The sequence below is a fragment of the Ceratosolen solmsi genome, unplaced genomic scaffold (assembly GCF_000503995.2).
Source record: "Ceratosolen solmsi marchali unplaced genomic scaffold, CerSol_1.0 scaffold17, whole genome shotgun sequence".
Taxonomy (NCBI): Eukaryota; Metazoa; Arthropoda; class Insecta; order Hymenoptera; family Agaonidae; genus Ceratosolen; species Ceratosolen solmsi.
The window spans coordinates 1,145,128-1,163,178 of record NW_011948445.1 but is presented as its reverse complement, the minus strand read 5'-3'; the positions used below and the strand labels follow the sequence as shown (position 1 = coordinate 1,163,178).

The following is an 18,051-nucleotide window of genomic DNA, read 5'->3' as shown; positions in this document are numbered from 1 at the left end:
CGGGTTTATTTAACACGTGTGCAGTCAAGGTTGCGAGTAGTCAGATCCTATGCAATCTAGTCTTGATGAGATTAATTCAACTGTATACTATTTCACAATCGTAGAAAGAACTTCTTATTCAAACTCAGCTAGCTAAAGCGACTTGTCTCTCTGGTTTTCCTCCGTGAGAGTGCGTCGTGACTTATGCTTCAACTGTAAGAAGTATTTAGAAAGAGTAAGTGTTTTTCTCGGTGCGTTACAGTTTTCTATCTTCAGCGCTTCACTGGTCCCACCCCGCTAGGAACTCCCTTTTCTATTAATTAACCAATCAGATGTCGTTTTAAGACAGCATAATGGATTATGCACGCCTTCATCTCCACTTCCTTCCGAGTTCACTTCCGAATATGCTAATCAGAGAAGTGTCGGAAGTGGGGAGTTTTTGCTATTGGTCATCTCTTCTTAATTGCTTCTCCCTTCTCTGGGACTTGGCTAGATGAAGGGTCCTCTTGGGCGTGGTCAGTTTTGGAGGCGACCGACCAGATGTGACTGACACAGAGGCAATGCATGTGTTGTCTTAATAAGTCTAAGCGGTTAATACAAGTTGTCGCTCGTTCGGGACTTTTGGGTTGCAATAAATAAAGAAGTGTTTTGTACTCGATATTTCATATATCGAGTGATATTCGTTCGGAATCTACACGAAGGTTTTTTCCAGCAATAAACTTATTTGCTTCACTGTTCTGTAAAGCAAAGGGCACGTTCCACTGGAGTTTTCCAGATGTTTTATTGCATTTTACGTTCTCGCATTCTCAAACAAATATATTTATTTATATTTCAAGAAATGCGAAATAATTAAAACTCTAATTATTATTTATTAAAATTTGAAGACAGCAAGATTGTAATAGATACAGATCATAGTATATACTCTAATACAACACTTAAATATCTATATTAAAAATAGTAATTACAAAAAATTGTATAAAAGTTTTTATTAGCAATAATTATTTGTATTTGAATATAATAATAGAAGCAGAGGATAAGAAAATTATTTATTTATGAATGGAATCGGAATGACAAAAACGTTAGCAAATTTAATTAAAAAAAAGAGCAAAAGTGATCTAGAATAATACGCAGAATAAAATATTAAAATAACTATAATAAAAATGATAAAAATACTAAAAAATAAATAATAAAGAAAAAAATCTGAATATCTTATTGTATAACATAATAATTATAATCTGAAATTTAAAGAAAAATTTGAAAAATGAATGAAATGAATACTTACTGTATCAAATATATAAATAAAATTATGATAAATATTATATGGGATTACAAAAAATAGGAATATATAAGAAAATATATATTAATAGGATATGTAAATAAATATCTTAAATACAAAGTTTAGTTTTAGGAAGTGATATATTAAAATTGTAGTAAAAAATTCACATATAATGAAAAAGAAAAGACAATGTTTCTAGACGTGTTTTAACCTTTTATGATTAATAAAAATTAATTATTAAAATATAAATTTTAAATCAATTGTATTTGTCAAAGTGATAACATTTTCTTATAAATATAAATGACTAATTTAATTATAATATTTCAATGCACGTGATATAAAAACACTAATAATTTAGTGTATTTTTAACCACTCTGAGAGCATGTAGAATTGAGTTACATGAACTTTTGGTCTCATCACACCTTTATTTTAAATGTGATATTGTTTACATTTCTTTTTAAAGTTTTTATTCCTTTTCATTTGTTTACTTTCAACTGAAATTGTTTATGTTTTTATAAATCCTTTTTTTTTAAATGTAGGTTTTTATTATAAATAAATGCTTAAAACATTCTTTTACCTAATATTATTTAATTTTCAATAAATCACGTAAGATCGATAAAAATAATATTAATACATCTTTCGTTTTTTTTTTGGTTTTAGTTACTATTTATGCGTGATGATTTTTCTTCAAACATACATTTAAAACAAACGTTATGAAATTTATTTCTGTTATATTTTGAATGTTTTGTTTTCTGCATATGAAAATAATGAAAAAAAAAAATACTACTTATTTTCTGAACATCAAGTTCATTTTAATAACTTTAAGTATCATATATTCTAAAGATGTTAATATAATAATTTTAAATAATTAGCAATATATTATATAAACAAGTTTTATTATTATTTATAATTTACCACATATTTATATGGATAATATTAAATGTATATTATTATAATGTATGTTTAGATATGAAAATGAACACTATTATTTTACCTGTTAATAATTAGTGTTAAATATTAATATATTGAATGTCTGGTCTATACTTCATAATGCAAGACGTAAGCGTACGAATAAATGCTTAAATATATCCGTTGGAGGTCGTTAGTTTCGCAGGACATGGACGTAGTTGAATATCTAGTGTGTTACCAGTTGTTACCACTTTTTCGGTGGCGGTGACGGTCGTATTTCCTCATTCTTTTTCTATTTTTTTTTGTTCCCTATTTCCTTCGCAAACTCTAAACCTCTAAATTTCCCTTTTCTGTCATTTTATCAGTCCGTACCTTTTTACAATTATTAATTCATCATTATAGAGTTTTTAACTTCTAAGCTTTTAGAATCGCCCAAGTGCTCTACTGCAGCCAGCTGTTGAAAAATATATTCAAATATCTTAATTTTTCATAGCTGTTAAGTTTTAATGTATACCAAATAATTTAGAAGATAATGTGCAAAAATAACTAACTTGGAGGTTAGTACTATTTGAAGTATTAGTAATTTGAAATCAATTAAAAAATCTCAGCTGCACCTTTGGTCCATTGCTGTTAAACATAATAAGGAAGAAACGAACCTGATAGAAATGGCGGCGCTGGTGGCAGGTGTGCAGTATGGTCTTTCGTCACACAGTAATTTTTATGAAAATAAATCTCTCATCTTTGTCAAACTCACGGATTCAGCGCAACGTGCCATTGAAGATTATGTACGAAATAGAGTAAGTGAGATTTTTTAACATTTTCTGTTACTTTAAGCTGTTTTAGTTCATATTTATACTTGTTTCGATCGCGCCACCTACGCAATCGGTTTTGCTATTGCTCAGCTGACTATTAATATATCCCAGAAAAATTTAAAACAAATTTGTCTTGAATATTTGAATAATATATAAATTATTTAATGAATGATTAGTACGTAAAAAATATAGCAAGATCAATGTGAATAAAAATGGTACATTCATATGAGTGAAAGAGTATGTTAATATTTTTATGTACTTTGATTTTTTGAGAGTTTAGAAAGATAGAACAGTGACACGGCGAATAACTAAAGAGCGGAAGTCTGCCGTTATTAACTATTTATTCTTATTATTAATTTAAATTTCATTTTGGCTCCTGTACATATCAATAATACATGTGCAAGAGCTTATAAAATTAAAAATAATATGCGATATTAAATGGGTGGTTATTGAAAGATGAGTAAATATACTTACTTATTACGTAATGTTTAGAAAAGTAACAATTATTCTATATTTTTCATGCCATCATTAACCGATTATTTTGTTATTAACAAGTGGATAAAACTTAAATTTATAACTGTTAAATTGTTTTTCTTATTACTTTTTTAATATTATTTTAATTATTTCACATTATTACTTTGCAGATATTTTTTAGTATGATTCAGATATGAATCATTTTAATATATCTTTTATAGTATGTGAGGTAAACTATATATAATAATAATCAAATGTTACACTACTGTAATTTTCTTTATACTTCAATTATATTTACAATACAATCAAATGAATGTAAAACAAAATCAATATAATTTCTGGGATAAATATTATTTATAGGATAAATGATATTCAAATAAATTTTAAATAATATAAAATAAATTTAATTAATATATTTTAAATATTTTACATTAATTTTGCCTCTATTTGCTTTTAATCAATTTTAATTAATAATTGAATTTTTTAATGTAACTGTGAATTTATTAATATGATATAACTTTACAAATTAATATATATCTTTTATTTTTTGTCACATTTTATATTTTATAATAAATATATTTCTTTTTTTAATAATTTGTAAATCTTTGATAAATATATATTTTTATCAATTTACTTGATATATCGACATTTTTTAATTGAAAAATAGCATAAATTATTGAATATTAATTTATATATTTTTCTTTTATATAATTAGTTTTATTTTGTTATATTTTATTTCATATTCTTAGTTTCTTTTTGTAAAATTTTATAAGTTTTAAAAATAATTATGTTAAAGAAAACTAAAATAAAACTAAAATGAAATAAGTGTATATCATATCCAGAAACAATTATATAATCAAGATTATAAAATATTATATTTTATAAAAAATTATTAATCAGTTTTTACTAATGAATTAAAAAGATGGAAATATGTAATATTTCTATTTGGTATTTTATGTTACATCTGCTTGAAACTTTCATTACTTATTGAAACGTTTAGTTATTACACAATCTAACTTACAAATTTAATTACTATAATTATGATAGGATTTAAATAAATTTTTGTGAATACTCATATTGTTGATCATATATTTATATGTTTAACTATTTTCTGTAACAGTAATTTATTCTTAAATTAAAAAAGTTTTTATACAGATTCATAATACAATAAATCAGCCTAAAATAGTGTATATTTAAATAGTTTAAAATAAAATAAGTAATAGACAAATATTATTATGTTAATAAACTAAAATGATTTTGACCATTCTAAAAAAAGTTTATATTTTTAGCAATTACATAATGATTATGTGTTTTATTTTTTATTTTTTATGAGAATATTTATAATATTTAAGAAAAATTCAGATTTTAAGTAAGGCTGCTTAATATCAATAAAATTTGATCTATTATATCTTTGTATGACAAAATCAGTTAACATTTAATAAAATCAACATAAAAATTTATTTTACAATGTAAATATTTATATATTTAAAAATACCATTGAGTCAAATTGATAAATTGATTTTTAAAAAAATGTATGTATCCTTATCAATGTTAAGAATTAGTAATATGTAGGTTTTTGGGAATAATTTTTTTAAATTACAAAAAAACTGCGGTTAAACTAATTTAATAGATTAAAATAAAATTAAAATGCTATTTTTGATGAATTTATTAAAAACATTTTTTACAAAAACATTAATCTTTATCAATGAATTAATATTATAAGAATATTAATTTATTATTAGTAACTGTGTAATAATTTATATGTATATATATTTGTTTAAAATTTAAAATTTGTTTAAAAATAATATAAAATATTTGTTTAAAATTTAAACATAAATTGATGACATTTCCATAAAAGTAAAGATAATATTTTCATCTATTTCTAGTACTTTGAATTCTGATTAATTTAAGACATTAAATTATTCAAATTTATTTTCATATTGAATAAAATAAATTAGTTTTAAAATAAATTTTCTATTTATTTTATTTAATTTAATTATTTATTTAATTATTGATAATTATATTATTTATAACGAGGTCAAATGATTTCATTACTTTGGCCTTGAAGATGGAATATGTTTGAAGTCTAGAAAAGTCGGTTTGGAAACGGGGTAGTAGGGAAGTATGAACAATAGTTTGCAATTATTTGTGATGGAGAATAGTGACGCTCACTATTAGAACGAAAGAGGTGCAAGGTATAATTTACATAAAGATAAGGTAATAAAAACAAAAGAAGAATGATGAATGAGATAGAAACAAATAAGAAGTAATAAAACATGTAGAAAAAACGGTTATAGTAAGAGGAAGAGTGAAGAGCTCTAAAGCCTCTAACTTAACTAAAATTGATCGGTTAATAAGTATACAAACAAGAATATCATCAAACTTAATTTTTTAATTGAACAATCTTGTTTAATTTTATTCTTGTGGTAAGCAGAAAGTGTGATTTGAGTATCTGTTAATATATATATTTATATATTTATTTTATATTGAATGTTACTAACAATAAGTATATTTATATATAGATAAATTTGAGTGCCCAAATCACATGTAAGCTAAGTATTAGGACATACCGATATTTTCATAAGATAGATTAAACAATTTTGAGAATACAATTTAAAAATTTAATTTCTCATTACTTTTTTTATTGCAACTAATAAAAATAAAATATTATTTATGGAAAGATGACCAATTGAAATCACATATAAGTCGATTCTGATTATATTCAACTATAATGCTAGTAAGATGAATGTTTGAATATTCTATTAATTCATATAAACAGATCAATTTCAAAAACTAAATTTCTGTTTCAAATTTTTTATCCAGTCTCTTGAGTATTAATTTTTTTACAGATAATTACCAGCAATTTAAACTAAAGAGTGTGCAATAATGTTGAGTGTAAGCTCATATGAAATTATATATTTAGTATGTCTAGAAAGAAACTTATCATCTGAGATTATTTATCATAAGTTTAAATTATTTATTAGAAATATTTAACAATAGAATTAATAAATGATAATTGAATAATATTATAGCATTTTTATGAGTACAAGTATATATAACAAATTGTAATTTAAACATTTTAATTAAAATTAAATTTTTTAATGGCTATCTATGATTTTAAACGTTTACAGTATTCTACACATAGTTAATACTTAATAAACATTAATCCCAGTATTAAAAGAATTTTTACAAAAATTATAAAAACAAATTTTACAAAATTTTTTACATTTGCGTATTCAAAATTTATACGTAGTATATCATAATTCATAAAATTTCACAAAGTAGCAAAAAATTAATTTACATATATTAATTTAGCTATAACATACTGCTTATTTATAAGTTACTAAATCAATAGCTGAGTTACGTATATCTACATACACCTGAGTATAATATTAAACAAGTACGGGACATATAACTATTATTAAGTTGTTTTATTTTTACAATTTATTCTTTTCTGTTTTTTATGAACTTTCAATATAATTTAATATAAATGAATTTTTTACTGAAACATTTGAATGATTTCGAATTTCGTCAGAACTTCAATTTATGAATTTTAAATTTCTATTGTAAGATGATATTTGAAATATATTATCTGAGTTGTTTACAACTAAAGAAATAATCAGAAATATTATAAGCTAACAAAAATAATACACATTATATAAGAACAACTTTATTAGACACATCTTTTGCTACATAACTTATTACAATTAAACCAAGATATTTTATTTAACTACTGTATTTTTATGAGGTAACGTAAAAACTTTCTACTAGTTCGTTAACCATTAAGCTCAAAACTTCGTTTGTTTACAAAATTTGCATAAGGTTTCTGGTTTTATAGTTTATTGTTAGTTTTATCATTTTTAAATCATTATTCAACAGGAATAAGATGTAACTGAAATTTCTTTGAAACGGCTGTTTAAAAGATTACAAAAATAAATAATTACAATAATAACTTAACGAGAAAACGTGCAAAATACACGTATAGTTGATAATTTGTTTATAGTTTCTTCACTTATTTATATAAATTTTTTAACAATGTATATAAAAGTATTTCAAATGCTATATGCGTAAATCGTAGTTCGAATGTCTATAAATGTATTATGATATTGAATGTACAATAAGTAACATATGCTATATAAACTACCAGAGACAGAAGATAACAGTATATTATTATATAGAAGACAAAAATGTATACTATGTATAAGTAGATACTGATGCTAACTAAATGATATGCTTAATATTTATAATCAAATATTGTTTCAAATTATAAACGCATTTCCTTTAAAACTAAATTTTCAAAGATTTACATCATTACCATAATTATTTTAAATTATTATAAATATATTAAATGTTGTTTACTACGATAATCAAATATTTAACCTTCCATATTTGTCATTATAATTTTACATTATTTTTTCATTGAAGTTTTGATTAAAAAAATCATATAAAACATTTTTTTTATCTTTAAAATAATTTTTATTTATAAATTTTGTTTGTTTATAAATATTGAGTGTAGTATTTTATAGCTATTTCAGATATTTATATATTTGACGTGAAAAAAATTATAAAAATATTTTGTAGCCGATTAACTTATTCATAAACTTTAAAAGATTTATCTTTAATTAGAAAAAAAATTAATGTAATGTTATTTCATTATGTCTTTATTATAACTTATCAAATGATTATAATAGCTTGGTATTTACTTTATAGTATAATGTTTAAATACCTGCAGTTTATTTCTTTGGTTTAATTTACAAAATTTAGAAGTCTATTTTAAAACATTATTTTTTTTAATTTGTTAATAAACTTGTTGCAATGATTTTATTCTTAAAAGTACTTTTACATATATATTCGTTGTAGTTTGTGCCACTAGATGTATAAGAGTACAGTATTTAATTATATTTTATTTTATTATAAATCATTAATTAACCAAATCAATTTGTTTTTGTATCAATTTTTTTAATGAAATATACAATGTTTATTTTGCGATGAAGAAATTTTTAGATCTCAAATTTTATTGTTACTATTTTATTTTAACATTTCTTTTTAAAGTAAATTCCAATAATAAGGTTTTACTTATTTAATCTTCAGAATCTTGTAAAATATGAATTTTAAATTTATTGGAAACTAATTCAATAATAATAATATTGTTTCTGTATAAATATTTATATAGCTTCATATAATAATAATAATTTTTTTCAGCACAAAATTAATGAAAATCCTACAATACAGTTCCTAGGAAACGAAGGGGTGAGTAATTCTATTCTCTAATTATCTATTTAGTTACATATTTTAGTCTAATAATTATAATTATTTTCGAGGCTAATTTGCAATCAGTTACACTTCAATACAGTACATAAAGTTGATTAAATATTTTAAAAAAAGTAGATTATATATATTTATATTTATATTTATAGATGTTTTAGTAGTCAATAGAATTAAAATATATTAGCTATATAACAAATAAATAACAATAATTAATAGCATAACTTATCAATGATTTAAATATATAGAATTGTGTACAGATAGATAAAATTTAATTTAATATTTAAATATGGGCTATTATTTGTAATTTTTTAATTTCTGAAACATAAAAAATGAATGGACAAAAATTATAAAATGAAAAAATATTAATTATAAAACCTTTTATAAATACTTCAAGAAAAACGATAATATAGTGATTTTTACGAATTCGAAAAGTAATGAGAGAAAATATACAAATCATTTGTTAAAATTCTTTATCCTTACAAAGTACAAATCTTGTAAATATTTTATTTATATTTTTTAAAATGAATATAGCAATTCTTATTGTAGCACCAAACGCTTAAAATGATTAAAACGAGAATGTCTTTCTACTGTTAACCTTCTGTCTATTTAGAAAATATTATTGCCTAAAAAAATGAATTGCTAATGGATTAATTTCTTCAACATAGTAAAATATTTTTTCATTCTAAGAAATTTGGTATTACACGGAAGTTGTTTTTTTTTGTAATCAATTCTTTGATTTGTCATAACATTTAATTTTCATAGATTTTATATAAATTTATCAATAATGTTAGTTTATCATAATTTATTCATTATTTTTATATATTATTCTTTATTGATTTTAGTATTTTTAAAAATTAAAAAAAAATTTTATTTGTTTTATCCATACATGCATTACTAGAGCTACTAAATTATATAATATATGCTATATTTACTGGTTATATTAGATTATATTTCCAGTTTCTGTATATGAAAATTGGCCATTGACAATTTCGTATAAATTATAATTTTCGAGATATACGAAATTTGATGTAAACTAATTAACTTTTTAAATATATATTTTTTTTTATAAATTTCATTTTATAAATACTAAATTTCTCTTTATTATATTAGCTTGTTAAATTGGCAGTATATCTTAGTTTTTCATAGAAAATTTAATCGGTATTTTTTAAATAGCTTTATTCTTCGCATAAATGTTATTGAAAAAATAAACGTTATTTTCAGTTATTGAATGTTGTATTATGATGAATGGGTAAAATAATTAAATAAACGAAATAATAGTAACTTAAGAATATTAAAAATTATTTATTATAAAAGAATTGTGTATAAAGATTAAATGTATAATATATATATATATATATATATAAATGACTTTCTAAAATAGTATTCTGTTTTTCTTTATCATTTCAGATGAAAATGAATAATTTACACTTACTTAACTTCATAATGTGTATTGTATTTGAATTAAATAATAATATTTAGAAACGTTACCATTTTATTGGCAAAGTTTTATACGCTCTAATCTTATTTGACATTTTTAAATTCTTTTTTTCTAAAAACAGTAGAATTATAAATTGTAATAGAGTTGGTCATACTCTACATAAAATTATTTTTTAATTTTAAAAATATTAATAATTTTGAAAAATAATTTTATTTCGTAAATTTCATTTTGAAAACTTTGGTTTTCAGTTTTACGCCATATTTAAAAATGGAAAATTATTTTTATGTTTTTCTTCAATATTATAAGAATTTAAGAAACATTTTAATTTATTAATCGTGCTCAATGTCGTCTTTAACAGTTGATATAAGTGTCAATTTCAACAAGATAGTTCAGTTACTTTATTGATCAGATATTTTCTGGATACCTTGTGTTTGATATCTAATAAATAGTTATTACGTATAGGCAGTATTTTATAGTTCTATTTTATATGAAATATTTTATCTTCATAGCACTTTAAGTTTTTGGAATTGATTTGCTTAACTGTTTTTTCAAGTATATTTAACATTAAAATAATTTAAAACCATTAATCATTTTTTCTACATAATTGGATTCTATATAAATATTTTTATAATTTTTAAATTAAGTACTGTATTCATTGATCTAATATGTAATAAAACATATTTTATGATTTCAGCAACTCTCTTTTCCGTCCATTAAATCAAACCACGGAAATTTTACCTTCAGCCTATCAAATAATCAAGATATTGAAGGCCCACAAGGAGGTTTTGAGTGTGTGCAACAAATTGGACCAAAGTAAGTAAAGAAAAGATAAATAGTTCAAAATTCATTTAAAATGTATTTTTGTTTTTATATTTTTCGTGGATAATTAACGTTAGTGAATTAAATGAAGTACTATATAATTTTGTTCTTATTAACAAGCATCTCTTTTCTTTTCTTTTATTTTCTATAAAGGCAACTATATACTTATGTTGATTTATTATTACGTAAAACACGAACTTAATAGATCATGGATGTATATGAATAAAATAAAACAATATAATAAAGCTGAAAAAAAGTAAAAATAAGAATTAATTCTATTACATTACAAGATCATTGTGTTATAATTATTATTGTAATATATTTAATATTTTACGTCCGTTTGTGTGTGCGCTATATAAAATTTCAAGGAGCATTACTGCCATTATGTTACTGTATTATAGAAGTTTAATAGTAGGAATATGAATATGCTATATACATCTTCATCATATTGTACTATTTGAAAATTTTAAAATGTAATATATATATATATTGATATATCAGGATATACAATTTTAAATATGTAAAAGTCAAACAACTAAGAGGGAGTAATTTTTGTATTAATATAACTAAAACTAACTTTAACACAAATATTTTATGCAAACTTATCTATTCTTTCAATTAGATGGAGATGTGAATTTTCATTTATGTTTGCCTTCAATTATGAATATCAGAGACTTAAGTTTATTGTTAATGGTATCTATGAACTAAAACATTTTATCATTATTTTTAAATGCAGCTGATCCGAGGTGCATAGTACATAGAATTTCTTTACAATTGCATCACAGAAAGTGACACAGTGTTCCCCTCTTAGAGGTGATTTATATATTTTTCACTTACAATCTCACTGTATTTAAATCAAAGTATTCATTAAAAATATACTTATGTATCATTTTTATAAATTGTTTATCAATTGATTCTTTTATCTATTTACATTCTTTTCTTATATTTCTCAGAATTAAAAAAATTTACCTAATACAAGTACCCTGAGAAATATCTAAAGATATAATGTATACAGTGCATAAGTAAATAATTATTTTCATTGTAAAGATAATAAGTGTGATATACACTGCTGAATATAAGCATCCATTCTCACATGATATACTTAAATGTAAGATGTTTAAAATAATAATATAATACTTAAGATATAGGAAAATTGAAAATCTTACATACTCTTTAATATATATATTTCTTTATATCTTAATAATTTAGTTATAAGTTATAGAGTTTTAAACAGTTTCAAAATTTTGTTCAAAATTTTTTTTGATGTGCCTTATGCAACATTTTTTCTATCTAAATAAATTAATTAAATATTTGTCTATTTAATTGATACACTAATTAAATTTTTTCCCTTAGTTCATGTCATAATCTATATTTTATTTCTTATTCTCTTGTTTGTGGGTGTGCAAGTACCCATAATAAAAAAGTTTTGGTATTTCTTTACATTTTCGTATACGAAGTTATTTAATTTGAATTTTCATTCCTTTTTGTAATTCTGAAATACAATTGGATTTAAAATTTTACTGTCAAAAAATTACTTGAGGATAAATAATTTTAAAATGTTACAGATACTACAGATAATACTAAATTAATAATCTAATTTTGTTATTTACAGATTATATAAAATGAAAAATTAAAGTAGAAAATTCAATTATTTTAATGGTCAGGTAGTTTGGTATATACATTCATACATATATTTCATATGTATATCATTGCAATTACATTTTTTGGTAATGCAAGATAATTTATGCATCAAGATCCATTTTAATTATTATAAATGTTTGTAACTGTTGAAAATCCAAGAAAATTTGAAAGTATATAATTAAAATTTCATTGAAATGAATTAATGTATAATAGATGAAAAAATATATAATAATTGAATAATCTCATTAACATACGTTAAACACTTTATAAAAGTGATTAAAAATTATTCAAATTATATGAGGTGCATTTTTTCAATAAAATTTTTTAGAAATATTTAATTTATATTGGTTAACTTGATGTTGATCTGTACTATTAAATTTTTAATTCTTTCGCTAATTATACATAAAAGAATTTGAATGACGATAAAAATAACATACGTATAGTAACATTATTACATATAATATTGTATAGATTTATTTTCAAATTCGGTTTAGAATCTATATTTAAATAAAAGTATAGTTTATTACTATTATTGACACAGAACTTATTTTGATTTTTTACAGATTACGGATTTTCAGTTTTTTAAGAACCTTGACAATAATTTTTTTAATTGCAAATTTGTTAAATGAAAAAACGATTGTTAATTTTTATTCTGTCTACTATTTTATTATTAAAAAATGTAGGAATTGGCAAAATTGTAGTCACTCAAAAATGAATTATAGTTTAGAGTAATGTTTAAGAATTTACTAGTACAATTAAATTAATTTTTGTGGAACTATGTTATAATTGATAAAATCTATAATTACAAATTATAATACAACTTAATGTTGTCAAAAATCAAATAAAAATCAATACTAGAAATTCGATTTCAAAACTAGTTTGAAAAAAACAATAATTGATTGAATACTAGGCCTTGGTTTTTGAGATTTGAAGATCATTTATATTATCGTTTTTAATTTTTAAATCATTTTAAAACATGATTAAAATCATTGTATTTACTGAGAAACTTAGCATTTTCCACAATAGAATAGGACTATTCATTAAATTTATTACTGTAAAAGTACTGAATTATACGAGCAATTAATAAATAAATTTTGTTAAACAAAACAATTCGTCTCAGTTATTAATTTGTTTAATTAGTATTAAAAACCACAGAATTAAAAATATAATGTATTCATAATAATATATTAAAACAATTTTTAATGTGTTGTAAAATCGCTAAAAAATATATATATACAATTGTACATAATTATTTTATAATAATCAATTGTAATTTATTTATGCTTAATCCATACATGAAATAAATAAGTAATTGAATCATAATTGGCAAGACTTTAAGACTGTCTTTAGTGTAATAATGTATATATATTACATATCTACTTAACATATGATAAAAGATAAATTTGTAATTACTATTAATTTTAATTAAAAATGTGAATAATAATACAAATAAAAAGAAACAAATGATTAGTTGTAGAAATGTTATTTTTCAGGTTAAAATTATGTGATTGATTATGATTTTATGCTATTGTTAGTAATCCTGTATATAAAAAATAAATATTTTATTATAGAAATAAATATAGTTATTTATATGATATTTTAAACGTATCTAGAAAAAGCATTAATATAAATTAAATTTATATTAATTGCTACATAATCTCAAAAAAAAATTAAATTCATATTAAAGTTTATTGTAAAAAATTACTGTTTATATTATATACATAAATCAAAATACTTAATTTTTTTATATTGAATTATATAATTAAAGTTTTATATACATTTTTACAAAGAAAATTTTAAGATTATTATATTAGTGCCGATATTCTAGAATTAAAAGATGCTTTGGAATAAAATTTAACCGGCTTTGCGTTTTCTTTTTAATAGGAACTTAGAAAGTCTTGGCACGTTACCTTGCAAAATGAGAATCCAGGCAAACGATGATGTTTATGAAACTACAAGGTATCGTATGCATGTAGCTGAAGAAAATAATAAGAATAAATGGTAAGGATATGATATATTTGGCATTGCAAACTTCACAGCAATATTATTTTAATACTAGTATTTTTGTTTATGGAAAGCGTAGCACACGCGTTATAAAAGCTAGTGAACCAATTGGTCGAAAAGTAAAAGTGAAAGGAACCTTGAGAACAATTCCACCTCCAAGTTATTCAAATTTAAGTACATCCTCAAGAATTACCGAGTCCTCGACCATTCCAGCTTCTATTAATACATCTTCTAAATTAACATCTTTTAAATCAACATTTACCAATTTAGCTCCTATGCGATTACAGTCTGATGTTCAAAAGAAGTACAGCGAAATAATGCGAAGACCACTCAAGTAATTTGTTAATATCTTATTAGAAGTTTTCTTTTTAACCAATTTAGCTCCTATGCGATTACAGTCTGATGTTCAAAAGAAGTACAGCGAAATAATGCGAAGACCACTCAAGTAATTTGTTAATATCTTATTAGAAGTTTTCTTTTTAACATATATATATATATTTATATATATATATATATATATATATATATATATATTCATAAAGTTTTTTATTTTATAGGGAACGGCTTATTCATCTTCTTGCATTAAGGCCTTTTAAAAGACCCGAACTTTATGATCGCATTAATAGAGGTAATATATTTTAATTTCTAGTACTTTGTGTAGTTTATATTTCAATAAAATACAATTATAAATTTTTAGAAGGTATTCGCGAAAAAGAAAAAAATATAATCGCAACGGTATTAAAACAAATCGCTTTTATGCGAGACAATACGTACCATTTACATAGATGTGTATGGAATGATGTACAGGAAGACTGGCCCTACTATACGGAACAAGAAAAGGCAATGTTAAAAAGGCGAAAGCCTCAAAACTTAACACCACCTGGTTCAAGTGATGGAGGATCAAGTGGTAATAGTAATTAAGTATTGATGAAATATCTGTTATTATCGTAATATGTCTTATTTTAGGTAGTGGACAATCGCCTAACTCCACTCATCCAGGCTCTCCTCCATCCATTGCGGCTCCACCGCTAGGATTGCTAGGTTCAAAAAGGCCGGGTTACTACCAAGGTAATGATGGTTTGCCAACAAAAAGACAACGAATATCCCATTATCGCAAACCTGAATCAACTTATTCTAACAGTTTAAGCGATAATTTAAAACCAAATGGTCTTACTAATATATCTAATAATTGGGATCATAAGAAACAATTACGCCATCAGTTACATAATTTTCACCATCAACAACAACAAAGAAACAATTATACAATAACAAAATCCGAATTAATTCCTACTAGTGATAGTGAGGAAGTCAATTCCAATGAACTGGAAGTCTTAAGCAAATCAAATATTGTAAGCGATTCGTTATTAAATAATAGAATTAGTTATAATATCCATAGTACTTTAGATCACAATAGTAATCATTATTATTATCAGCATCAAAACCAAGAACGGCAGCAGCAACAACAGCAACAACAGCAGCATAATATTAATATCAGAAAAACAATAAATAGTAACGACGAGGAAGACAATTTGAGTGTCATATCAGTAGAAGCTACTGATGAATTCAGTTCTGTACAAGTTGCTGTTAGGAGTGATAAAGATAACAAAAGTTTTAGGGAAAGTAGCCAGACGCGGTATAATTTGACCGAATCAACCTATTTAGATAAATCCTCTAACATTAAAATATCTAATAATCCTAATGATAGTACTACTAGGGACTCCTTTTTATCTTTCTCAGCTCCTACTTGCACTCGAATTTCACCAGCTTCTTCAGAAAACTTTCGTAATTCCGAGTTTTCTGATTACCTGACGTGAGTACTTTTATTTTTTAATATTAATATTACTATTACTTAATATTTATAGAATCATGTCAACTTATTTTACTTACATAGATGTTATACAACAATAAGTAGTTCTGAGCAGAGAACACGCTATAAAGCTGAATTTAATGCTTACTATAAAGAATATAGAAAATTACACTTGCAGGTAGTTAAAATATCAAAGCAATTTAGTCAATTGGAAGAAGAGCTAAAGGAAAAATTGGATAATGGAAATACGGAAGGCTATGAGGTGAATTTTAATAATTAATTTTTAGAGGTAATTAATTAAATTATTCATTCATTATTTTAGGCAATAAAGCATCAAATTCTTCAAGAGTATGCTAGAACTAAGAATGTGAATGCTCGATTTTATTACCTACATGATAAATTAGGCCACATAAAAAAGCTTGTATCAGAGTATGATGCACAGACACACCTGAGTTTATCTATGTTCAATAACAATAGTCAAATAATTAGTACTTCAGAAGTGAACGATAATACTTTTCATCGTGATGTTAGACAAACACGGTGTGTTTTTACTCGAATTCCATCAAAACCATTTATATGTCCATCTAAAATGTCCCATATTAGCTGACCAACCAATGTAAATTATAACTGATTTAATTAGCGTACAATAAAATAATTCTTATTCATGTTATGCTTGATATTTTTGTGTAAAAATAAGAAAAAGTTAAAAATAAATTTTAAAAAATAAAAAATTGTTATAATAGATTAAAAATAATAATGTTTACTATACAAAATTAGAAATTTTTATAGAAATTTCTATAAATCCGTTAAAAATAAACTTTAACGATTAATTAATTATGTTTAATGCATGTAATATTAACTTAATCATAAGTATGCATTTTTTGTTGTTTTCTTTAAAAAAATTACTCATTCAAATGTGCTGTAATCATATATTCATCAATTTTCCTTTTAAAATGAATACACTGGCCTTACAATAACAACTTAATAACAATTTATAACAATCATCAAATACAAAGTGATGTCTGCAACATTATGCAATTATGTTTAAAATTAAATATTTATAAAGCACTTCTGTATTTAAATTTTTGATATGTGAATAATTCATTCAATAAATAAAAATTTTATAATTAAATTTTTTATTATAAATACAGCAAATCAGACCTAATGAATTTACCTTCATAATATGATTATTGGTTAAAGTAACAAACCATTAATACTAAAATAAATTTTAATATAGCTTCCAATACAAATGCACATTGAATATATACTGTACTTAATATTAACCAGTAATCAGGGAGTAAAACAATGAATTATTAGTAACAAAATATAAGTTGAACTTGTATTTTTAACTTTTAATGCTTTAATTCCTTAATATATATTAAATCTATTTGAATTTTACTGTATAATTTTTTAAATTATTATTTTTCTTTTTAATAAATATATTGTAAATAAAATTTTCTTGATATGAGTTGAATACTATAGCTATAATACCATTATTTTACATAAAACGAACTACAAGTTATAAAAGAATATAAGTCTTATAAATATATTTTGAAATAAAATTATAGGTTATAATTATACTTTATAATTAAAATTAACTTTATTTTACAAAAGTGGATATATA

The 18,051-nt window shown here is 22.5% G+C and overlaps 1 protein-coding gene across 5 annotated transcripts; it reads left to right on the top strand.

The window, feature by feature from the left end:
- Window positions 1-2,638: 2,638 nt before the first annotated feature.
- Su(Tpl) (Suppressor of Triplolethal) lies at window positions 2,639-17,071 on the top strand. Of its 5 annotated transcripts, none has more exons than XM_011504448.1 (11): window positions 2,639-2,721; window positions 2,809-2,961; window positions 8,653-8,700; window positions 10,851-10,969; window positions 14,501-14,617; window positions 14,700-14,954; window positions 15,163-15,248; window positions 15,318-15,527; window positions 15,587-16,430; window positions 16,512-16,689; window positions 16,750-17,071. In XM_011504448.1, exons 2-11 carry the CDS (start codon window positions 2,830-2,832, stop codon window positions 17,032-17,034), a joined length of 2,274 nt encoding a protein of 757 aa, XP_011502750.1. In that variant the 5' UTR covers window positions 2,639-2,721; window positions 2,809-2,829; the 3' UTR covers window positions 17,035-17,071. The 5 variants fall into 5 exon arrangements, with proteins under 5 accessions (XP_011502750.1, XP_011502749.1, XP_011502753.1 ...); XM_011504447.1 differs by having other exon boundaries at window positions 2,773-2,961; XM_011504451.1 differs by having other exon boundaries at window positions 2,639-2,961; window positions 15,587-15,969; window positions 16,054-16,430.
- Window positions 17,072-18,051: the final 980 nt, after the last annotated feature.